General features: G+C 42.4%; 1 protein-coding gene across 2 annotated transcripts in view; it reads left to right on the forward strand.

Annotated features, from left to right (window-relative positions):
- The window catches only part of Sh2d4a (SH2 domain containing 4A), a 71,177-nt gene extending 54,727 nt beyond the window's left edge, over window positions 1–16,450 (forward strand). For both annotated transcript variants that reach the window (NM_028182.1, XM_006509751.3), the window contains exons 7-9: window positions 3,811–3,941; window positions 14,699–14,919; window positions 15,400–16,450. In NM_028182.1, coding sequence (NP_082458.1) covers window positions 3,811–3,941; window positions 14,699–14,919; window positions 15,400–15,492 — 445 coding nt within the window. In that variant the 3' untranslated portion in view covers window positions 15,493–16,450. The remainder of the gene's footprint in view (window positions 1–3,810; window positions 3,942–14,698; window positions 14,920–15,399) is intronic.
- Window positions 16,451–25,225: the final 8,775 nt, after the last annotated feature.

Consider the following 25,225-nt stretch of genomic DNA (forward strand, 5'->3'; position numbering starts at 1 on the left):
GGGTTTCATCATAAGGGCCAAGATGGACTGATTAAAACTGTGTTCCTTGGGGCATGAGATGCGGTGGATGTTGGCTCACTGCTTAAGTCAACACAGGCTTGCCTCTAACCCGGCTTCCTTGATTCCTTTCTTTCCTGTAAGTTATCTACAGTGGCTAAAGTTTGAACCCAACCACAGGGTGACGATGTCAAGGTGACTTGCTGTCCCTACCTCCATCCAGTGGCAACAGGCTGACAGAAACGAGGAGGGGGAACATGCAGGCCGAAGGGTGTTTAATGATCAGCATTGCCTCTAGAGACTAAAAGTAACATTAGGATCTTGGGCTACTTTTTATTGCTGGAGTCAAGGTTTGATGGCAGCTCTCTCCTAAGACACAGAGAGAAGATCACAGTTTCAGAATTTTGAAAGGATCCATTTTGGAACAAAGTCTCTATTTGGAGATGAAATTACATTTACCTTCTAGGGGCAACACGTGCTCGAAGATAAAAACGAAAAATTTAGTGATCTAGAAGAAAACAGCATCTTTCATGTTTACTGACTAACAAATTCTTTTTTATAACTACTGACTTATATAGAATGTTATTAATATTCTAATATTTATTTGTCTGCTTGTAGCAGGATCAAACCCAGGGCCTTTCACATGTTAGCTAAGCAGTCTGCCACTGAGCTACATCTTCTGCCCCTAAAAACTAAAAAGAATTCTGTTCAGAGTTTGGGAAAATGAAACAAACAAACAAACAAACAAACAAACAAAATTTCTGTGTTTTAATTGCTTAAGTAATTTTTTTCTGAGGATTATGACCTCAGAGGAAACACAAGAGTGAATTATTCCCCCACTGTAATCATTTCTACGTTCTCCACTGAAAGTCCCCGATTGAGACGTGGTGACCCTCTACATGGTTTGGAAAATGAAGTTTTATTTTTCCACCTTACAGCTAAAAATAAAGTCAGGAAATACACACCTCCTGAGCTTTGTGACCGGTCACAAATGGGCTCCTGTATGTGGCCTTGCCTAGTGGAACTCTGGCTACAGAGCTCCACAGTCAGCCTTTTCTTGTTTGCTAGCCCCTAGCATGGGATATGTCTCACCTGATGTCTTTCCTGTAATGATTTTAGGGCACACTATATTTGATGGATGACAGTGAAAGTGGCCTTTTAGGGTGGGAAACAGTTTTTGTCAGCTGTACTCAGCTTGTTCTTTTCCAGCTTACAGCAATGTAAAAGAGCTCCCTGTGTGTCAGAGTAGACAGGGACTCTGGGCAGTTATGACAGGTAAGCCAGGAGAAAGGCAGACACTAGCAGACACTAGCCTGTCCCATGTATGTGGGGTTTGCTCTATCTCTGAGGATTATGTGGAGAAAAGGAGGCTAATGTGGGAACTAGCATTAGAATTTGTCATGTGATCTAATGTGTATGCAAGGTCAGCTTCGGGGAAAGACAAATATTGTAAGATATTTTCTCTCAAATCCTCTGAATGGCGTAAATGATAATACATAGTCATATTTGCATATGTGTGTGTATATATGTGTGTGTGCATCTCTGTATGTGCATGTGTGTGTGTAAGTGCCCACATGCACATGTCTGCAGAGCTGTTATTTCACATGGAAATCATGGCACATACAGTATGTTGCCATCGGAAGCACAAAGGGCCACATTAATGTGTATCATGGAAAATTCCAGTAGCTCATCCAATCTCTTTATTTTAGATTTAGATTTAGATTCTGCTCAGCTAGTGGCTTGTTGAACAGGACTTGGGAGTGTATTTATTACATCTCTGCGCTGCCTTCTGCAGTAGAACCCATCTGTGCCAGGGTGCCCTTCTGATGCTGAGTTGGATTCAAAATGGTGTTATTGCTAATTTTCCCTCCCTAGTCTGCAGACATATTCCCTTTACCTTCTTGTTTCTAGGGCATCTTTTAGTAGAAAGAAACCTCTTCAAAGTGTGAGAAAGAAGCAAGTGAGGGAGGTGAGCAGAAATGGAGACTTTGAGGAAAGGCACGCACTGAAGGAGTCAGGGAGGCAGCTTGCTCACTGCCTGCGCTTGCCTTTGTCTGCACAGCCAAGCACTCCAGGGAAACAGCTTCAGGTTCTGAATGCTTCTTTTCCCAAATGTTAATTGAAGGTGGATCTTCTAACCCAGGGTAAAATGAATTTGGTTCTAACCTAGCAGTGGCTATTGCTATGCCTGGCCCTAGGTGAATGGGCTTTCCTTTCTCTGATCTTGGGAGCCATGCAATGGTGGCACGTGGGGCACCTAACCTACTATTACCTCTGCCTTGTGATTAGATGTTGCAAGTGGAATGCATATAATTCTCTTCCCCCACCTCTTCCTCCTTTCTCTTCTCCCTTTTCCCTCCACACCCTGTCTTCCTTCTTCCCTCTCCCTTCTCCCTCTCTGTATAAAGTTGTCCCTCAGCATCTGTGGAGGCAATTCCCAAGATCCTTTGAAGAGATCAAATGTGAAGGATGCTCAAGCCCCGTTTATAAAATGCTGTAGTATTTTCCTGTAATGCATCCATAATCACTCTGCACCTTAATCTCTAAATCATTTATAATGACTAATACACTCTAAGTTCTATATAAATAAGTAAATAATTACATAATATTGTTTGGGAAATAATGACAAGCAAAAATGTCTGTCTATGTTTAGTATAGTTGCAATTTGTTTCTTTGAATACTTCCAGTCCTCTATTGGTTGAATTGATGCAGACCAGTTTGTGTGTGCATATATATGTATGCATACACACATATACATTTATATACGTATGCATGTGAGTGAGGCTATACACACCTTCATTATTTCTTTTTTTTTCCTTAAATTACAGTTGCAACTTTAATTCTCCTTTAGGACAGATTTATAATTATAGGAGAGATTATAAAGTAACACATTTATAATCAGATTATCATAAATTACCATAAGCTTAATTTTTATTGATAATTCCTATAATATTTTCTGATCACACTTCTCCCTCATCTCCTCCCAGGTCCTCCCGACACCTTCACCAATACAACTCTATATTTTCTTTCTTTCTCTCTTCGGAAAACAAGCAGGCAAACAAAACAGAATAAAAAAATAACTTAAAAATAAACAGTGAAGAAGTATAAGATACACACAGACAAATAAAACCTTTAAAATATAAAATTCAAATCACAATATAGAATCAAAAGACCAGTGAGATTTTAAAAAACAAACAAACAAACAAACAAACAAACAAACAAACAAAGTATCACGATACAAAAACCAATCTGTGAGAACACCTTTGAGTATGCTGTGTATTGGGCACTGGGCATCCTTTAAGTGTGGTTTGGACACCCAGTGAGAAGATTGATGTTTTTCCTTTGTAAGTGGTTGTCAGTTGGTGATAGCTTTGGGGTTAGAGATGGGAATTCAAGTCCACTCCCTCTCTCAGCACTGGATGCCATCTGACTTGGACCTGTGCAGGCTTGTGCTTTCAGTCAGAGTCTCTTGATTTCATGTGTGTGCCAGTCCTGTCGTATCTGGAAGACACTGTTTCCTTGATGTCACCCATCCCTTCTGGCTCTTACACTCTTTCTGCCTCTTCTCCCGTATCACTTCCTGAGCCCTGAGGAAAGGGTTTGATAAAGACATTCCATGTGTGGCTGAGTGTTCCCAGGTCTCTCACTCTACAGAATGTCTGCCTATGGGTCTCTGAATTAGTTCCTATCTGCTGTAGGTGGAAGATTCTCTGATGGTGGCTGAGCAAGACACTGATCTATGAGTGTGGCAGAATGGAGAACATTATTTCAAATTAGTCATCCCTAACTTGGGAATCATCTTACCCATGACAGGAATCAGGGGGTGATAAGGACCGAGATCAGCTCCGCCCAGATGGACACCATTCGATGGTTCAAAGAGGAACAGTTGCCATTCCGTGCAGGTTACCAGAAAAACTCAGACACCATTGCTCCTTGGTTCCATGGTGAGTACTGAGACCACTTCTATGGCAGACCAAACAGTGCTCACTTCAAGAACGACAAACGAACAGTAAGAGCTTTCTCTTCCCTTCTTCATTTGTGCTGCGCTAACAGTCTTTCAGTGTATTGCCACTGAGCCTTTTCTTAAAGGCTTTTCAGAGAGCTGTCTGCTGGTGCTTACTTAGAAAGCTGTCAGCATTCATGGCCACTGCAATGAAATGGGCTAATCATCCTTCACCACAAATACAATACTCCAGGGAGGGCGGGAAAGGCTTCCTAGGGACTCGGCGGACAGAGTGTGACTTCAGCACATGCTATTGTCTTCCTCCACTAGAACGTCAGTGGTTTGACAGACTGAGGCAGGGTTAGCAGGCAGAAGGCCAGCTAAGCACCAGCTCTTTCATATCCAGTTCAGTGACCTTGAAGAAGCAATGATCTCTTTCAATCGCTACTCAAACTACTAGAGCCCCAATTTTCTTATCTCTTAAAGGGGAAACTGAAGCTATTTTAAAATTCACTTTACATCCCCATCTTAGCCTCCTCCCTCCTTTTTCCCAGCCTCACCCTTCTAAATCCCCCCCACCCATTGAAGTGGATCCTCCCTTGGGTACCACCTCACCCTGGGGCATCTAGTCCCAACAAGCCTAGGCACATCTTCTCCCACGAGGCCCATCCAGGCAATCCAAGTAGGGAGAAGGAGATCCAATGGCAGGGAACAGAGGCTGCATAGCTCCTCCTGCCCCATTCCACTTGTTAGGCTAACCACCTGAATACCAAGGTGGTTTGCTACAGGTATGAGAGGTTTAGGTCCAGCTCCTGCATGATCCCTGGTTGGTCCTGTGGCTTTGATCCTGTTTTTCTGTTGCTCTAACAAGTCTGCAAGTCTACAAGTTCTTTGAGTCGTTGGACAGTATGAGCTGATGGTTTCAGCATTTGACTTAAGATATTTGTTTAATTAAGGCTACTCTGTTGCCCTAGGTCATATCCCCTGACTGCTTCAGTTCAAGAGCAATCAGATATTTAAGACCAGTGGACAGGGACCTGGAGTACAGCTCTGACTCAGTTAGTCACCCATAATGTACAAAGTGATCAGTTCTAACCCCGACCCAGAAAATAAAAGAAGGCATTATGTGTGCTTGGACTGGACTTATTACCTAAGTGTTTATTCAAGGCAATCTCTCCCACTTCACACATAGAGTGTCTTGGTTTGAACTGTGTGTAAGGCATCTTACTGTTTAGTAGTATTATTTCATATATAAATAGACCACAAAAAATAAGTTTCCAAACACCCAGCAAGAGCAACCACTTCAAAAACCCTGGCCCGTCTATGATATCTTTTCCCTGATAGCTGCTTTAGTAGCCCGTGTCTCAGCAGAACTGCCAGGTGTCCTTGAACCTGTGCTTTGACTTTGGTTTCATTGACTCCTAGAGATGCCCCATGCTCTTGTGAGTAAGGTCCCTCTGTGGTGTGGTGATGTTGTCAGAGACTAACAGAACTCTGCTGATTCTGTATGCCTTCAGCATAGCCACCTCTGCTGTCTGCTGACCCCACCCCACCCCCATTTCCTTTTAAGATAAGCACAGGAAATCAGCCTTTGTAGTTCCTGTGTCCTTGAGCAGTTGCTGTGTGCTGTTGTCCCTGATTATGAGAGCAGTCACATTTTCATTTCTGTCTTTTGGTTTTTTTTTTTAAACAGCAGGGTATGAAAATTGGAAGTGTTAGCTGATGTCATTAAGAATTCTGATATGTCAACTGGCAGTTCTGTCTGAAAGAGTTGTGTAAAGCCAGAGGACATGGCACAGCTAAAAATCCAGTGGGAGCTTTGCCTAGAAAACACAAATGTGCTGTGTTACACATAATATTTTATAAATATGATATCATTGTTGATTCATTCTTATACAAATATTTATCATAGTTATAAGCAAATAAATAATACAATAAATAAATAATGTGATAATAAATATGCATGTCAGGAGGCCGACATAAATCCTTGGCTTCCATTTTAGGAAGACAGAATTTCACATTCCTGCAATGGAGACAGGGCGGTTCACACTTTGTCTCTCTGAAATGCAGCTGATTGTGTGTTTACTGGTCAGTACTACAGAAAATGGCCTCGCATCACCCTTGAGTACATCTCATCATGCCTACATATCATAGTTTTTTCACAGATACAGAATTTCTGGAAAGGAGAGGCATGTGTGTGTTTAAGGATGCATGTTGAACGATCCTAATCCAAACAGCCCGAATCAGAAACACTCCAGAACTTGAGCAAATATTTTAGATTGTAGAACATCTCATTTCCTCCATTTTCTGGTTCTAACTGTTCACCTTGTAAGTCTACCAAGATATGTTGTTATTTGAAAACCTCCCAACTCTGCAACACGTGTGGACAAGCATGGTGAACAATGTACTGAGTGTGGCCCAGCGCCTCAGAAGCTAGTACCCTAGTGTATGCTCCTATGTCTGTTCCCAACATTCCTCTCTACTTTGTTCAAACCAGCACTTGATATCATCTGATTCCATTGCCTTCCGTAGTGTGGGACCACAGTGGAATTGTGATAACTGTGTTTGCACTGTTGCACAATGAACCTGAGCCCCTCATGTTTGCTGTCTGAGAATTGAAAACAATTTTTTGGATATTTTGATCATTTTCCAAGATATCTATTGATATTTTGTTTTGCTTTGTAGAATTTTATATGTTTTAAACACTAATCATTTACCAATTATATGGGCCAGCTATCCTTTCTTCTAGTTTATGATTTATCTTTTCACACCTTAGCACATTTTGAGGCACAATTTTTCATTTCAATACTATTCAGATTAGATTTTCTTTTTTAATGATTTTTTTTTTTTGTTTCTATCAGGTACATCCAACCTGCAATTCATTTTTTTCACAGATACAAGGTACATAGACAGCTTTCCATTTATTATTGTGTTAAATTTGATATTATATAAAATTCACCAGCTTAGTCATTTTTGTTGTTTTTAAAACATTTTTAGTTAGCATAGGAAGTGATGGTTTCCCTTACAATATTTCATACATGTGTGTATTTGACTTTACTGATATTCTTCCCCCTTATCAGCTTCCCTTGTTCCCCCATCTCTCCATCCTCAGTCCATACATTATCTATATGTATGTGCATGCGGGTGCTAGTCTGCATGCCTTGCACGTGAGTGCAAAGGTCAGGATTCTTGCTCTATCAGTCTCCACTCTAGTCTCCAAGTCAGCATTCTCACTCATCTGGAGCTTTTTGTTTTGATTAGGCTTGCTGGCCAGAAGATCTCTGCCTGTCTTCACTTTTCCAGCACTGGGACATCATATATAACACCCAACTTTGAGATGAGTGCTAAGAATCTGAACTTAGGTCTTTTTAGCTACTGAACCATCTCTTCAGCCCTTTTTTGCACTGTTACATGTGTTCGTGTTTGTTTCCTGTAGTTACAGGCGGCTTCTGTGCCAAGGATCAGTGTGAGGTATAAATGTGAGGTCTTCTCATGCCTTTCCTGGACCTGTCCTATGTTGGGGTATGTGTGGCGAATTTCTAATTGTATACCATATACACGGTTGTTTTTGAATGTCTTAGCCTTTGAGTGCTGCCTCACAAGGGTGGAAATGATGAGAAATGAGAGAAGGGAGGAGTTTTGGAACTTAATTTTCAGAACACCACTATGTGAGTTGTGCTCTCTCCCGTGTGCGCGGGGGAGGTAGTAAATGTGTTGCAGGGGTTTCTGTGCAGAGCAAATGAACTCACGTGTGTGAAGAGTCACAACAGTCCCCCCAGGGAACAGGGCTTGTGTGGCTTATCAGAAGCAGCACCAGATGCCTCTGCCCTGCCTGTGCTTTCTGCCTTCCCTTTGTCACACAACACACAGTCTTACTGTGCTGAGAAACAGTCACACAAAGAACATGCGGTTCTTCAGCAAAACAGATCTTAATTACTGCAAAACTCTGTCTCCTTTGGAAGTACTTATTTAGGGCCTGTCCTTAAAAAGTCAGGTCACCTCAGGAGGCACTCATGACATGGAAGATCATGGATAGAAGCCACTGCAAAGGATTAGAGGATTTGGCTATTTGGAAAGTTGACAGGACCAGGGTGAGCTCCTGGGAGAGGGTGTGGCCTTCAGATGGGCTGGAGTAAAGGCGTCTGTGTCCCTGACTCCTGGGTTTCTCAATACTGTCATTAAGTCTATTTTGTTGGCTTCCTTAGCAGAAGGGATTATTTCCTGTTGTCTGTGTCATTTTTATCCTTTCACATCCTCTTGTCCTAGACTGTAATTCCCAGCTCAGGTATGACTTGTCCCTTGCATACAGTCACAGTTTTAAATTCATTTTATTCTTGCTCCTAGATACCAGGTTCCTGCAATCTTTCAGCCATACTGTCCAGTCTCTGGTGTTTGTGAAATATATTATAAACTCCAGAGAGTCCTCCCACCAATCTGACCAACAAGGTCACTAAGCATAATCTAAGTCTCCAGAGGGCACCTAATCTATTATAGCCACTAACATGCTTTGAGGCTCATGGAAAGAAGGTCAAAGAATAAACACAACTCAAGTTTGAAGTTTTACCTGCAAGTTGACTTCTTCATTCTACCAACATTTTCTCACCTCTCTTAAAGGGACAAAATGGTAGCAGTGTAGGGAATCTTAGAAACTGCCAGAGATTGGAGTATAGAAAGACAAATGATGATGAGAACACCTTTCGAGTTTAGGGTTTTCCCAGCAGCCTTTGCTGATAGATACTTTCACTCACATACTTGTTTCGAATATCTGGTTGATCACTAGTTTTTGAAATGCCATTAACACTTGCCAAATAGGATATAACTGGGCTCAATGAAACAATTCCATCCTTGTTTATTCCTTGTGGATGTCTTTTGCTGATTTGGCACAATTAGATATGTAGTCTCAGTAGTTTATATCAGATACCACTCCAAAAACAAATCCCTATACTTTCAGTGGGCTTTGACATGATTGGATCATTAGATGTTTGCATTGCTTCTATTTTGACACATCTCTCTGCCTCATTCTCTTTGGCTGTTAATTTTTTTTTTCATTTTTAAAATTTTTGTTGTGGGAGTAGTTATCTCTGGAATTCAAGTTGCCTATAGATAGCTATCAAGATGATGTCCTGTGCTTTTCTCTATTTCCCCAGCCTTTGCCATCCTCCACAGCATCTTTTGTGTGGGGATAAGAATCCCTGCAGTTGAGTGTAGGCAACTGACATCGTTAATAGACTCATAGATACACCTCAGTGCCCATTAGTAACCCATCTGGCTTCAGAGGAGCGAGTTTTTAATTTCAGGACATCAAATTTTTCTCACCTTTCACAAAGGGATTTTTTTTTCATGTAGCTGTCTTCCAAGCACAAATCACTGACGTGTGTGACATCCCAAAGCCTGTGGCTAAGTCTCACGCAATGGTTTGCATCATATGTCAGCACATCTAGGACACACACATTTCATGAAGCAACTAGACTGTGACCAGAAGCAAAACTATGTCACCACAGTGTATGACAGAGAGGGCAACAGGAAGCCTGGTGATCTCTGGTGGTTGCTATGTGCCCTTGGAGGAACCAGCAATGCTCCTATTTACGTGTAAACCTTGCTTACATTAGTAACAAGGCGCATTTCATGATTATCTATAGTTCTCTATTAATTACATACCTTATGTTTGTTCAGACTTCTGAACGGTAGAAAATGAAACAGAAAGAGGCTAGAGCTACACAGGGATGTTCTCATGCTCCTGCACAGAATGTTGTGTACAGGTGTTCTTTTCTGGAAGAATTCTGATCTTTCTCATCAACAACTCAGTGCCATGAACTTGCTAGAACGATGTTACTCTGATTTCTATTAGTGGTGAGAATAGAGCAGACCTTGGATTTCAAAATCTTCACTTTTGTAAATGATGCACTTGAGTTACAAGTGTCCAGAATGCCAGTTGTGTGAGTGTGTGTGTGTGTGTGTGTGTGTGTGTGTGTGTGCGCGCGCGCGCGTGCACGCTAAACCATTGAAGAAATCGTGAGCTTTGTCCTTCAACTTTTCTTGGTCAGCACATGCTTTCTTATAATATCTCCTGCTACAACCCTATGATGTTGGACACCATTTCTTTATGTCAGGGGGAAAAAAACTCAAAGAAACAAGTAGTGGATAAGAGAACACATATGGGGTTGGCTGCATGGCTTTATATCTCAGACTCCAGCAGTCAGCCATGTGGCTTTGGTCACATGACCTAACTTCTGTGCTTCTGTCACTTTTCTGTATGATGCAGGTAATGACTAAGAATCAAATCTTTTAATAGATACAGAATACTCAAGACTGTGTGAGGTGCACAATGAATGTCAGGTAATATGTGCAGCCATCAAGAGAGTGAATGAGAATGAATAATGATAAGAATTCTAGTTCTTTAACTACAAGAGAAATGTTGGGATAATATTTGAAAAGCTCTGGTCATGTTCACCTCCTCGTAGCTGGAATTTGGGGCAGGTTCTAGAGCATCTCAGGAAATACCACCCTTAACTGCAGGAGGAGTTGAAAATGCATGGAGTAGTAGGAGAGATTGGCAAAGACTCTAGGTGCCATTGGAGATGGAAGTAACTTCTAGGATACAGTTACTCCTTATCCTATGCTACAGGTAGATTTGCATGTGAGACTCTGAGGTACCTTAACAGTGGAGACATGTCACTTTGCAAATACTATTTTTCTAACAGTCTCTCCTTTTATATATTTTGGGGAAACACAAAGGCAGAAGTATAGCACAGATAGAAAAACAGGGAGGCCGGTGCCAGGCAAAGCATTGGAGGGCAGCCCAGGACACTGGTGATCTGCAGTAGCCTGACTTTGGAAAGCTCTGCAGTGGCTACAATGTCCTGTAGCACTGAGGCAGCCCCAAGTGTAGCCCGAAGTATCTAGGGCTGCTGGTCCTCAGAACACAAACCCTGAACATAAGAGAGAGGGAAATAACACACACTAATAGGATCTGTATGCCCAGGTCGACCACACTCAACATTTCAAAAGAATACACCTTCTGTAAATTGCTCAGGGTAGATCTGAACATCTCTTAGAAAAATGTATATTTGGAAAAGTTCACAAGCACAGTGAGTTAAAAAGCAAAATACCAGAGCTGAGGACCTGGACCAGACCATGATTCTGCAATGTTGGCTTTGACTTTCCCCAATTAGCTTGCTTGGCTACAAAGTGAGGGTGATGATAGTACCAGTTCTCCTTACTTAGAAAACTTTGAAGATTAAATAAAAGGTGAGATATAAACAAAAGCACATTGTTCCACCACAAGAGGAGGGATCATGGTTGAGTGTGTAGGAGTTTGGCTCTGAGCTCAAGGCCTAGAGCTAAAGGCACACTTATCTTGACATACATAAGGATCCTATCATGTTATGTGGTTCTCTGTGAACACACTTGGAGACATTTAAAAAATAGTTATTTTTATTTCATCTATATGAGTGTTTCCCGCATATGTGTATTTGCATCACATGCATACCTGGTGCCCAAGGCCAGGAGAGAGTTTCAGATCACCTGGGACTTCCATATGGGTACTTGGAGTTACAAATGTTTGTCACTCATGTGTGTACTGGGAATGCAATTTATGGTTCTTTGTAAGTACTCTCTACCCCTAAGTTACCTCGCCATCCAACTGAAGCTTCTTTCGGAGTAATAATATTGCCCCTTTGTAGGATTGCTTTAAAGGCTCAATGAAGCAGATTACATTATTATGTGGTAATCTTTCATTTAACCCAAACATATATTTTCTAAATATAGTAAGTAGGTTGTAGAGTTGAGCAGCCAGTGGCAGTTCACACAGGACACACATCCCCTGACTCTAACAATCCTGAAGCTTCATAGAAGTGTCCATCGTGAGATGAAATCAGTTAGTTAGGTCTTTTCCAGCTGAATATATAAAGTATGTCAGTGAGGGAGCTGCCTGATTGCTAGGAGGTCATAAGTAACTGGGTCGAAGGGCAAGGTGGTCCTTATGGAATACGCTGTACGTGAGCCCACACCTCTGAGACCACATAAGCACACAGAGGTTGTGGGAGTCAGGTGCTCTGCAAGTTCAGAGTAAATAGCCCAGGAGGCATAAAAATGCCTCATACTCTCTGTTTGCAGATTGAGTAGGAATTTTCCAGAAGGTGCTGTGGGAATGATCTTCCTCCTGATTTCTTCCTGTGGAGTACTCTCTGCCCTTTGGCTTTTTAATAGAGGCTTGCTGGAGTTTTCAAATCACTGTGAATCTCTTGGGGTCTGTTCATTTCTTCTAGGCAGAAGTCAAGGTCTGAAAATCACACAATGCAGTGCAGTAGCTATTGACCACACATGTCAAGTAACTGAATAAAGTAAAACTAAAATTTGAGTCCACAGGCATACCAGCTCTAGTTTAGGTCTCACTAAATACTTGTGGCTGGCAGCAATCACCTGGCCAACAAAGAGGACATTTCCCTCACTGCAGGATGCTCTGTTTCATGGCCTTGCTATAGAAGTATCCAAACCCCATCATTACGCAGAGAGGAGTGTGTGGGATACTTTCTTCTGGTTTCCCCAATGGGCCTGCACAAGTGTTCACACTCGTAAACATTTCAGCTGCAGCTGCTCCTCAGCCCTTTGGGCCTAGTTTCTGGCCATGGGACCTCATGCAGTGATATCTCTCACATTCTTCTGTTAATTTCTAACCAAATTAAAATATGTAGGCCATTTTCCTGGTAGAAATCTATCCTATTAAACTTACTGAATAAAAGAAATCTAGCTAGGCATGGTGGCAAATGGTTTTAATAATAGCAAAGGCAGACAGATCTCTGTGAGTTCCAGGCTAGCCATAGCTACGAAAAGAGATGCTATCTCTAAAATACAAACAAACCAACAAAATAAATAAAAGAAATCTGACATTCACTTCTTCTGCCATCACGGAGCCCTCCCAGGACTTCAGATTGCTTGTCTCTTTTACAGTGTGTAAAGATGGCTAATCCCTGGTGGCAGCCCTAAAGTGTCATGAATTGAGAAGTAGGATGAAGCCACATCTTTCATAATTCTTAGAGCCATGCACAGGAAAAATCCAAAGTCTGTAAGGTCATACCATGCTGATAAGTACCTGACTGTGGGGCCTGGCCTTGTCCTCAAGAACTCTCACGTGTCTTATACAGGAAAAGTTCTCATGAGCCTGGCAGTAGCCATGGCTCCTCAAAGGTATCCACTGCACTTGACCCCAAGGGCTTCTGTGAAGCATCTACTACATTAACCTAGGTTTTTAGATGCAAGAGAGTGTGCGAAGGAAACTGAATTACCCGGCTAAGAAAATAGGAAGAAACTACCGTCTTGCACAACCCAGTCTGCTCTGCATGGTTCTCATCTTTGAGCCTGCCTCCACCCCTGTGGTGTGCATGGAGATTGCATTATGACCTGGGGTTTACTACAAAATCATTTTATTGTGTTTGAGTGTCTTAGGAGATTAGATAGTGCTAATATCTTGTGTAATGGGCTATGGTTGCAGAGGTTAGAAGGCTTGTAGGCACTTTGGTTTATGTTTACTGTATCACTGAGTTTTAGGGGAAAATGCTCTTAGCACAGGTTTTGTCATAATTTTCCAGAAGGACTTTCTTTTAAGAAATTCATATATATCAGGAAACTACTCACATGCCATCACATGTACACACCTGCTCATTCTTGTAGAAGGAACTTAAAACTAATGTGGGAACAAGAGATGAAGGCTCTTCACATCATGATGGACCTGGAAACACTGCCATGGGAAATGTGTGGGGGAGACTAGTAACATCATCCTGCATCAGGAAGTGGAGAAAAGAGAACTCTAGCTCTCTACTACCTCTCTTCTTTCTCCTTCTGTTCCATCTCATCCTTTAGCCAATGAGATAGTGTTACCCACATTCTGGGTTGATTTTACCCTTCAGTTCATTCTCTGTGCAAATCACTTCAAATTCATAACAGTTGTGCTTTAATGTCCCATGTGATTCTGTTCAAGAACTACTATTTTAAACCAAGTCAGATCACTTCCCAGAGTTCTCGCTGATAAACAGTGGTGGCCCTACGAGAACATAGAAGTTCAAGTTGGAAGTGAAAAATCCCCGCATCATCCTTAGGACAACCTACTAGACCTTCCTAAGTGGTAGACAACCTGTGTTGACCCACATGGGTCTCTAAGTGAAACTGTGTTGGAAATACAGTTCTTTGACTATCTGCTCTAGTTTGTTTCTCTGTTGCTATGATAAAATACTTATCAAAAGCAACTTGGGGAAGAAAGGATTTATTCCAGCTTGTAACTCCCAAACCACAGTACATCACTGAAAGAAGAAAGGGTAGGGACTCATAGCAGGAACCTGGAGGCAGGAACTGAAGCTGGAGCAAGGAGGACTGTTGCTTACTGGCTTGCTCAGTTTGGTTTCTTACACAACTCACCTGCCAGGGGTGGTGCCACCCACAGAGGGCTCCCATATCAATCATTAACTAAGAAAATGCTCTTACAGACAAGCCCACAAACCAGTCTGATGAAGGTGATTCTTCAACTGAGGATCCTTCTTTCAATGTCATTCTAGTTTTGGGTCAAGTTGATGAACTATCCATTTGTTTTGTGTTTGTCCAGTAACCAAATAACAGGAGTTTTGTTTTGTTCTGATTCCCAAAGACTTCAAGATATACATGGAATTTAATTCTGATTTTCGTAAACTCTAATTCATATAGGGAGGGGCAACAGAGGAGTACTTTGTAGGGACTTGACTGATATGACTTTTTCTCCCTTTCCCACAGGGATTCTCACACTGAAGAAAGCAAATGAACTTCTGAGCACAGGTGTGCCGGGAAGTTTTTTGATTCGAGTCAGTGAAAAGATCAAGGGCTATGCCCTGTCCTACCTGTCTGAGGAAGGCTGCAAACATTTCCTTATAGATGCATCTGCCAACTCTTACAGCTTCCTGGGTGTGGACCAGCTGCAGCATGCTACACTGGCAGATTTGGTGGAATATCACAAGGTGAATCCAATCATATGTTTAATTCACACTAGGAATTATTGTCCTATAGATATATAACAAAGAATATAGATATATAACAAAGAAACAAACAAAGAAAATAAATATATAACAAAGAAAGGCCTGACTAGGGATATAGCTCAAGTACCCTTGAGCAAAGGGATGGTGGTAGCACATAATTTCTGCTGGTAACAAGGGGTTTTAATTGTATTTCCTTTCTCATATCCACCTGGCATACTCAGAGATATCCCACGGGAGCTGAGAATACTAGAGATGTATATTCTGAGCATATCTGAGGGTGTTCCTATGCTAGAACTTGGGCTTCAGTAGGACAGGGAAACTGAAAGGAGGGAAATCTCTTTTAGTATTGTCATAAGCCAATCTAGGTATGCATAAACCCAGGGTAGAGGAGTGATCTCCCCTAAGGAGCAGCATGAACGTCTACCACATAGCTGCCTCATGGCCCTGTGCTTTGATTGACAGGAGGAGCCCATAACCTCTCTGGGGAAGGAACTCCTTCTGTACCCCTGTGGTCAACAAGACAAGCTGCCCGACTACCTGGAGCTCTTCCAGTGACAACTCTCATCCAGATCAGCCTCCAACTTCCAGCTGGTTTCCCCTCTGGACAGACACCTCTGAGATGGACATTTGTGTGTGATGCCAAAATCTCTCTGTGACAGAGCCAACAGTGAACAACGTCTGAGGTCTTCATTGAAACCTCTCTTCTGCATAAATGCTGGATTCAGTTTAAGGGGGTGTTACCTCTCTCTCATCCTCATTCTGAAAGGAAAAGGGGGAAGGTACCCACATTTGCAACATCCTAATATGAAGGATAGGACCTTGAAGGATATGACCATGATGATGTATATAAGATAAAAAGGACAAGGGTACACTGAAATCTTTTTAGCAATTAAGATGTTATTTTAAAAGAACAAGTGAACAATTTCATGATCTACACACTCCCTTTTTGTTATTCACTCAAAGGTCTCAGTATTCTGTGTGTATAAATTTTTATCTTGCTTTTAGAATGGTGGAAAAATGTCCCCACTGAGGGATGAGATTATCTTCAAAAGACCACCCTTTCTGTGTCTGTTGGAGTGAGGTTATAGAAGACAGAAGAGAAAGACCCAAGTGTAAATTGAAAGACAAGTTTCAAAACTTGAGATGAGAGACTTACCACATATGAAAAAAACCAACCAACCAACCAAAGGTTTTATTGTGACAGTAACCCTGAGTGTGATGGTTTGAATATGCTTGGCCCACAGGGAGTGGTAGTATTAGGAGGTGTGGCCTTGTTGGAGGAGGTGTGGCTTTGTTGGAAGAAGTGTGTCACTGTGGGGGTGGGCTTTGAGACCCTCCTCCTAGCTGCCTGAGAGATTCAGTCTTCTGGTTCCCTTCGGAAGAAGATGCAGAACTCTCAGCTCCTCCTCTGCCATTCCTGTCTGGAAAATGCCGCGCTCCTGCCTTGATTATAAAGGACTGAAACTCTGAAGCTGTAAGCCAGCCCCAATTAAATGTTTTTCTTTAAAGAGTTGCCTTGGTCATGGTGTCTCTTCACAGCATTGGAAACCCTAACTAAGACGCGTGAGTAATCTTAGGGTTTGTTTCTTCATTCTTCTCTACTCCCCCCCCCCCCCATCTGAAAGTAAATATAAAAGATACTGTGCGTGGCCATGTAAGGACTTGTGTGGTCCTGATTCCAAGAGAAGAACTGAATAAGTGAGTGGTTTGGATACCACCTATTGAGGGATGAATTGTGTCCCACACCAAATATACATGAAGTCCTGACCCTTCTGTATCTGAGTATGAACTGATAGAGAAATAGGATCTGTGCAGAAAAGATAAGTAAGATAGGCTCCAAATCTAATGAGTTGCATCTGTATAAGGGAGAAAGATAAAGAAAAAAGACAAACATGAGGATGGAGGTTAAAGGACCACAGAAACAGAGAGTAGAGTGGTGTAGGGCAGGGTATGGCGGGGATTATGAAAGGCAGTACGGCCCAGGCCCAGACTCTCCCTAGGACTCTATTAGGAAGCATGGCTTTGTTCATTTGCATCTTTATTTAAGCCTTCAGGGATTTAGAAATGTGAGATAATAAACCTCGAAATCACCGAATAGATGGCAACTTTTTACAGCAGCCTCAGAAAACTAGTGCAATAGTTTATGTAACCATGTGTCCTGCACGAGTTGCATGGATTTGTTTCTTGCTGCACAGTGTGCACCCTCAAGAGGAAATAAAAGTAGGATATAGGAATAAGACCCCGAGTAATGCTGGCTAGCCCTGGGACACAGATTTATTCAGCAAGTAATCTCCTACCTGCATCATCCTTAAATCAAAACCTCTAAATCCATTCCTAGACCAGCCTCAGTGAGGGGAGGCCAACCTCTGCTGAGCAGGGAGGGCATCTGTGAGTCACTTTTGCCTGGGAGGAAGTTACTTTGCCCATAGCTAAGCATTTCTTTTTACTTTGTCTTTTAACTAATGTAGATGGCACTGCAGTCTGTCCTTTGTGTGACTCACTCATTCCAAACACAGTGTACCAAAGTAGAGGCTAATGTGCACTCAGTCAATTGCTTCTTGAAATATTCCATTGTATTGTTAAATTTCTATGAGTCTCTGCCATTTCACTTTGTTGTAACATGGCTCAGAATCTCTGAGCTGTTCCCATCTCTCTCCACTTTTCCCTAATTATTTTGAATAGGCACTTTACCTAACTATGTTAGTTACTTTCCTCACTGCAGTGACAAAAGTACCTGACAAAAGCAACTTAAGGAAGGAAGGGTTGACTTTGGCTCATGGTGTGAACTCGTGGTCCATCACATGGGAAGGGACCGTGGGAGGTGGTGCGGCAGCTAGTCACATAGAACCCATATTTAGGAAGTAGAGAGAGATGACAGCTCTCTCCTTTTTATTCAGTCTGCGATCCCAGCCCATGGAATAGCATTGCCCACATTCAGGGTAGGGTTTCCCTCTTTGGCTAATTCCTTCTGGAAACACTTTCACAAGCATATCCAGAGGTGTTTTCCCACAGCGAACCTAAATCCAATCAAATTGACAAGATGAAGCATCACACTATCCGTCTTAGTTTGGGTTTCTTCACTTCTGTGAAGAGACATCATGACGATGGCAACTCTTATAAAGGACAACACTTTACTGGGGCTGGCTTACAGTTTCAGAGGTGCAGTCTATTATCATCATGGCAGGAATCACTGGCAGAAGGGCACTTTCCTCCACAGTAAGTCAGAGAGGAAGCTCTCATTCCTTATTTGGCAGAGCCTGAGCATAGAAGCCTCAAAGCCCACCCGCATAGTGACACACTTCCTCCAACAAGACCACACCTATTCCAATAAGACCATGGGCCAAGCACAGTCAACCACCACACTATTCAATCCTCAGTTTTACTGCACAGGAATGGTCTTTTAACTGAAGGACCTTTATTGTTCCTCTAGCTCTGAAAGCATACAGATCTGCGTTCTGTTACTCAGTGGAATAAGTCAAAAGTATCCTTTAATCACTGATAATTTTGAAGACATTTGAGATACCAGCATCATCCTCTGCCTAAAATTGTATTGTAGGCAATAATTATGGCTGTGTCCAAATGTATCTGTGTTTAGCGACTGAAAGAAGATTAAGAAACATCTCAATCCAGTTAACCTGATATATTACCAAGAGGAGTACCCTTGACTTCTGTAGTGTTTTATCTTACAGGTTCTAAACATGCAGAGGAATAAACTGTCTAGTGCTCAGTGATACAATGGCCAGGAGGAATATTTGAAATTCTGAGGGACACTTGTGTGTTGGGCTGAAGCCAAGTGCTAGTCCCTGCCCACATTGATTCTTGTTTGTTTGCTTCTTTCTTTCTTTCTTTCTTTCTTTCTTTCTTTCTTTCTTTCTTTCTTTCTCTCTTTCTTTCTTTCTTCCTTTCTTCCTTCCTTCCTTTCTTTCTTTCTTTCTTTCTTTCTTTCTTTCCTTCTTTCTTTCTCTTTCTTTTCCTTTTTCTTTCCTTCTTTCTTTCTTTCTTTTTTTTTTTTTTTCAAGACAGGGTTTCTCTGTATAGCCCTGGCTGTCCTGGAACTCACTTTGTAGACCAGGCTGGCCTTGAACTCAGAAATCCGCCTGCCTCTGCCTCCCAAGTGCTGGGATTAAAGGGTGTACCACCACGGGCCCAGCGATTCTTGCCAGTAAGAGTCTGGAAACTCCAGGCTACAGACATCTCAGACTTTTATGGACATGGCAAGCCAGGCCAAGAAGTGTTAGTCAAATCTTATCCAGGCTAAGGAAGAACACCGGAACAATCAAGACCAAAAATGACCAAAGAGACCACTAGTCATTATTCTAGTCTGCTTTCTATTGGTGCGATAACACCAAGACCAAAAGCAACTTGGAGGAGAAAAAGATTTACTTTGTTTACACATCCAAATAATAATCAATTGCTGAAAGAAGTCAAGGCAGGAACTGAAGCAGAGGACAGTAAGTAATGCTTTGTGGCCTAAATGGTTGCAGTGTCTTGTTTCTATATAGGTATCCCTTTCAGTGCACTAGAATCTGGGCATATCTGTGGCCCTCTCACATATGTAGTCTGTGGCTTTCACTATTTTGAGTTTAGGATACACAGTAGATATTTATATAATAGCATGCATATATCCTTGAAACTTCCTTGCTTCAGGTTTTGTGGAGAACAAAGTAAATGATTGTATTCAGAATGCATTATGTGTGCATGTCTTAGAGTTCAGCTTTCCCCTTCTTAATTGGAGCTTTTCCCTAACTACATCTTTAATATTTTTGTTTAGATTGTTCATTCCTGTTCTTGAGGAATATCTATAAGCCATGCTCTGTTTTTCCTTCCATATCTATTTTCACAGTCTTCTCATTCCATCCATCCTTTCTTTTTGCTGTGTCTTAGGAGAGAGCTGCTCATCTCTCACTGTGTGGATGGGGAGACTGGATTTCCTGCCATGTTAGTTCTATGCTCTTCTGTGACACTCTACAGTCACACTTGAAGTTAGTGTGCAGGATGGTGAATAATTTGCCTCTCTGTGCAGAGGCTTACCTCTGTTGCTCAAGATTAAAAACTATCAAGGGCCTTACAGGATGAATTTTTCCCTTAACATATGATAAAAATGTATTGTTGGACAATGAAGTAGCTTGACATAACAGAAGGAAAGCCCAGCAGGCTTGGGGTTGTGTCTTGACTCTATCATCAATTAGCCATGTGTAATCATAGAAACAAGCATTTTGCTATACCTGAATGAACTCTTACTTCTAAAATGAGTTACTGAAGTCACTTGGGCTCCAAAGATTAGAAAAAAGTTAAGTGCCCAACACAACAAAAGCTCTCATAAGTGTGCCCACTCCTTGTGAGGGTTTCTTTATTAACTCAGCTTATGTAACCAATGGGCCGTGCATCATAATGGCCACTTTCCTGGAGTTTGAGGAACTATTTTAAGGGGACAAGGGAAAGTGCTGAGGATATAATTAATAATGTGGTTTTTTTTTTTTTTTTTTTTTTTTTTTTTTTTGGTTTTTCAAGACAGGGTTTCTCTGTATAGCCCTGGCTATACTGGAACTCACTCTGTAGACCAGGGTGGCCTCGAACTCAGAAATCTGCCTGCCTCTGCCTCTCAAGTGCTGGGATTAAAGGCGTGTGCCACCAGCTACTTGACCTAAGGAGAAGTGGATCAGTTAGCATGAGTTTGAAATGGCATAGAAAGGGAGGGATATTTTCCTAGTTATTTTAACCTCAAGGTAGCCATCTTTTATCTCCGAATTGGTAGTTGTCAATTGACCAAGTGGTATAGAAATTCCTAATCAACCCCCTACCTTAACATCTCCTTTTTTGATTAGGAAGGGAACTTATGAATTTGGAATATGCTCACCTGTCTCTCTGTTAGGTCAGGTGGTGTCAAGAATCACCTGTGCTAATGGGGCAGATTTGGTCTATTGCACAAATCCATCTACATCAGCTGTGTATATTCCTCCACTGAAAAGTTGCTCCACTTCAAAAACTTCCCACCAAGTCAAAATCCTAGTAACATCCCCACCCTAGCACTATACCACAACAGCCAAACAGCCATACCACAACAACCCTCTCCTTGGAGGTCTTTCTCAAATGGTGTGACAGAGATCTGCACAAGCTTCTTACCCATACTACTCTGGCTATTCCTGATCCACCCCCCCGCCCCCATGAACACACAGTGAGCGTCATCTGGTATATGGCTCTGCTTGTGATCAGTTGCAGGGGTCTATATAAAAAATAAATAAACAAAAAAACCTCCTTCAGGTATGGTTTAAATTTAATTTGGGTGATATCCTATGTTTTGTTTTGTCTTTATTTCAAAATTTTAAATGCATTTCAAATGGCCTTTGAGGCCCCAGTGGACAATGTAGCCACCTGCAGCTACACGAACTGGGTTCCTGAAAGGGAGGCTGGGGCTGCATGGGAGAAAATGGCGAGAGAAATAACGAGACCAAGACAAAGATACTGATCAAGGCCCAAAGTTTATTTAAGAGTCTGAGCTTATAAATGGGGGGGGGGTCCCATCCCCCACCACGCCAGGATCTCGTTTTGTCAGGAGAACAGGTTCAGCCTCTCAGCAGTTAGAGGGAGTCTTGGAGGAAATGGCACAGGTGGCAGAACCACAGACCTATCAAGGTCAGAAGACTCCACCCTAGGTGGTCTCTGTCACAGGGGCAGAACAGGTCTGAGACAGCCTGCTCAAGGCTGGGGGAGGCTACAGGACAGCTGCTTCTTGTAGGTTTTAGATTGGAGGCTGAGATTGGTTGTAGACCTGGAAGGTGCACGAACTGAGGTAGAGGGAGCTACCAGCAGCACTGTGCTTACCTCAATCTCAAGTATGGTTGAAGAATGATTCATAGACCATCCATTAGTTCTAGCAGAGTGCCTCTCCAGTTCTGGCCCTGATCAATGTTGGGGGACAGTGGAGGCAGGAGTATGACCCAGCTTCTCTCCGCAATGGTGTCCTGCCCTTCCATGCTGTGACATTCACCATAGACTCCCTTCCTATTCTCTCCTCCATGGTCTCTGTCCTCTTTCTTACTAGAATTCCCAGCTGATAAGACCCACGGGATGCTGAATTGACTTCTGCAGAGGGCACCTTCAAAGACTGAGTAAAACACTGTAGCCATTTTAAAAGGTATCTTTGTGGACAGAAAATAACTTATTCTCTGTGTTGTGAAAAACCTAAATCCCCCCAATCAACTGGCACAGAACTCATAACTTTTTGGCAGCAACCACACATCCTGAGTCTTGCCAGGAAAAACAGCTTTGAATGATAATACATAGCTAGCCAGAACGTAATCACGGGCGAGCTCAGGCATCAATATGCACAGGAGCAAAACACACCTGCCCTCCTAAGAAACTGCCCAAGGTCATTATCTCATCAGCCAACTCTCAGGAACACTCTCGTCAAGCACGAGGTTCCCCTCCGCTGACCCATCTGAAACAGTCTTTAAATCTCACCTCTTGAGATCCTGATTAAAAGCCCGATCCTGAGGCTTCAGTCTCAAACACAGCTCCAGCCCAGCTCATAATTACATTGCAGCTGTGGTGATGCAGGTGGCTGCGATGAGCAGCTCTTCCTAGCTTGCTGTGTCAGTGAGTTTCACTCCTCTGTGTGTCTTTTGTGGGGCTAGAGAAAAGAAACTGAGAGAACAAAAGAGCTCCGTGGTCTGGATTAAAAAAAAAAGAAAGAAAAAAGAAAAATTCCTTCCTTCTGGAGGTTGTCCCAGGATGAATGATGACATGAAGACCTGGAGTCAGTTTCTGGGCCAATCCCTGAACAGTTCTTGGCCTCAATTGTTAGCACCTGGAAAATGGAAGCCATGTTCTGTCTCACCTTGGAAATTATTCTGAATGTAAGAGCGTATTGCCTAGCTGCCCGTCAGCCCTAGGTTACTGGAATTGAAGTTGGTAGCTATGTATTATATGTTACACTACTACTACTACTACATGCTTTCTTTTACAAACTTCTCAGAACAACAAAACAAAGGACAAAAGTCCGTGGTGGTTTCCTAATCACAAATGGATGGCCCACACTGGGTCCCTGATTGTGCTAGAGATGTTTAGGGTATACTGAGAAGCCCAACACTGTCCAGAGGCAGTGTGTAAACATATTCCAAGTGCTGGCCAGGCCCAAAATACTGTTTCTGCATTGATTCATCTAACTCTGAAACAGTTGTAGCCTATAGACAGGATTGTGCTCGTCATCCTAAAGGAAGAAACTGAGATACACAGAGACACGGAGTAACGCATTTCAAACCATGCAAGCTTCAAGCGGTGGTCTCAATGCAGAGGCCAGAACAGTTACCACATGGGCCAAGCCCTGGTGTGATTAGATAAAATAATAGAGGTTTTTTTTCCCCTGAAATGAAGATTTAATATTCTGGGAGCCATTTACCTAGGCTAGACGAAGGTAAGGTGTCCACACTTATGGACCCAGCAGCTAGCTCTGTATGAGCTGGAAAATAGAAGACTGGAGAATTCTAGCACAAGGGTGTGAAGTATATTGCTTGGAATTAATATTGATTGCCAGATGTTTAACAAAAGGCTAGACTGAGGTGGTGGCTCAAAGTTGAGAGGCCTGCTCTGTCACATTAACTGCCAGTTACTGTAGTGCAAATACTCTGATTTTGAAGATTCACTCTGTCATCCATGAAAGAGAGGGAAAGAGCTGCTAGCAGCTCTCACACAACAGAATCAATAGTAGTACCCGATTGGGGCCTCAAGTATATTAGATAACTGCCTTGTTTTCTAGGTGTACTCATACCCAACTGAAACCCAGTTGCTTGAGAGTCTGAGCCAGAAGGAACACTGAGTTTCAGTTCATCTTGGGCTACAAAATGAGAGAGCCCATTGTCTCAAGAAACAAACAAAAATCTTACTCAGGCAACACATGGGGACAAGGAATCGAGTAAGTAGCCATGAACCTAGAAGGGGCCTTGGATAAGCTGGGCGCATGTCAAGTGTCCTTTCTTTGCAGGAGGTAATTCATATACCTGAGTTCTTCAATGCAGTTTCATTTCTGCTTTCCTCTGATGTCTAAGTTTACATTTCAGCCCTTTGTTGAGGTGAAGTGAGGCCTCTCAGACCTTCATTTACATAAGGTTGGGGTTAGATTTCTCTCTAAATGGACCTGAAGTGAAGAAAGCTACAAAGAGTCCAGAGGACCAGGGCTAGATCTTCTTCCTCCAAAGTCCTGACTTCCCAGCTTTCTACTACCATCAAATTATAAGCGCCATAAAAGTATGAATGCATGAAGTATCGATTCACAAAGTATGAATATATTAATGAAGTTGGAGACTCCTTAGGGAACAGGATCATTCAAGATGCCATTCACTGACATCCACGCTTTGAATAGATGAACCTTTGGGGACATTTCAAACTGGAACTGCAACTGCAACTAAGCTAAGCTTTAAACCAGTGCAGGGGGAATGTGTACCACCTTCTTTAGTTATTGTCTTAGGGTTTTATCGCTGGGAAGAGACACCATGACCAAGGCAACTCTTGTAAGTACAACATTTCATTGGGGCTGGCTTACAGTTTCAGAGCTCCGGAGCTCCCTCAGTAACTTTAAATTAGCTTTCTTTTCAAATCATCATAGGACACAATGTGCTTCCTTATGGGTCCCCACCATGTGTGCACACATTGGGTGTCTTGCTCCACTGCTCTCCACTTTATTTTTGAGACAAAGGTCTTTTCACCTTTCATGCTGTTTCAGCCAGAGTAGCTTTACTCCAGTCTTTTCTTTCCATATTCTCAGTTTGGGAGCTAGAGGTGATTTGCGCTCACTTTACCCACCAAGTGCTCTTCCTAGTTCCCTGAGCAACTGTTAAAATCAATTCATGGCCAGCTGTGCTTGTATACAACCATAGCCAAGGCACTTGAGAGTCCGAGGCAGAAGGAGCACTGTGCGTTTCAGTCCATTCTGGGCTACCAAGTGAGACCTTGTCTCAAGAAACGATCAAAAACTGTATTCAGTGTCCTGGGCATCTGTAACAGAGTGGGAACGCATCAAATGCTGGTTACCCTGGAGTCATCCAGGGCTGGCAACACCCAGAGACATCTGGACCTGCTTGATTTGTTTGATGCCTCGCTTCTTGTGAGACAGCAGCAATCCCCCTGACTCTGTGACAAGATCAGCACGATTCAGTCACAAGTCCATCAGGACCACTGTTGGGAAACAACAGCCACAGACCCTGAAGTCTCTAAAATCACCAGAGTATGTGATTGCAAAGGCATCGTGTAAAGGGGTTTCGAAAATCATTTTTTTCAATGTCATCTAAGTAAA

The sequence above is a fragment of the Mus musculus genome, chromosome 8 (assembly GCF_000001635.26).
Source record: "Mus musculus strain C57BL/6J chromosome 8, GRCm38.p6 C57BL/6J".
NCBI lineage: Eukaryota > Metazoa > Chordata > Mammalia > Rodentia > Muridae > Mus > Mus musculus.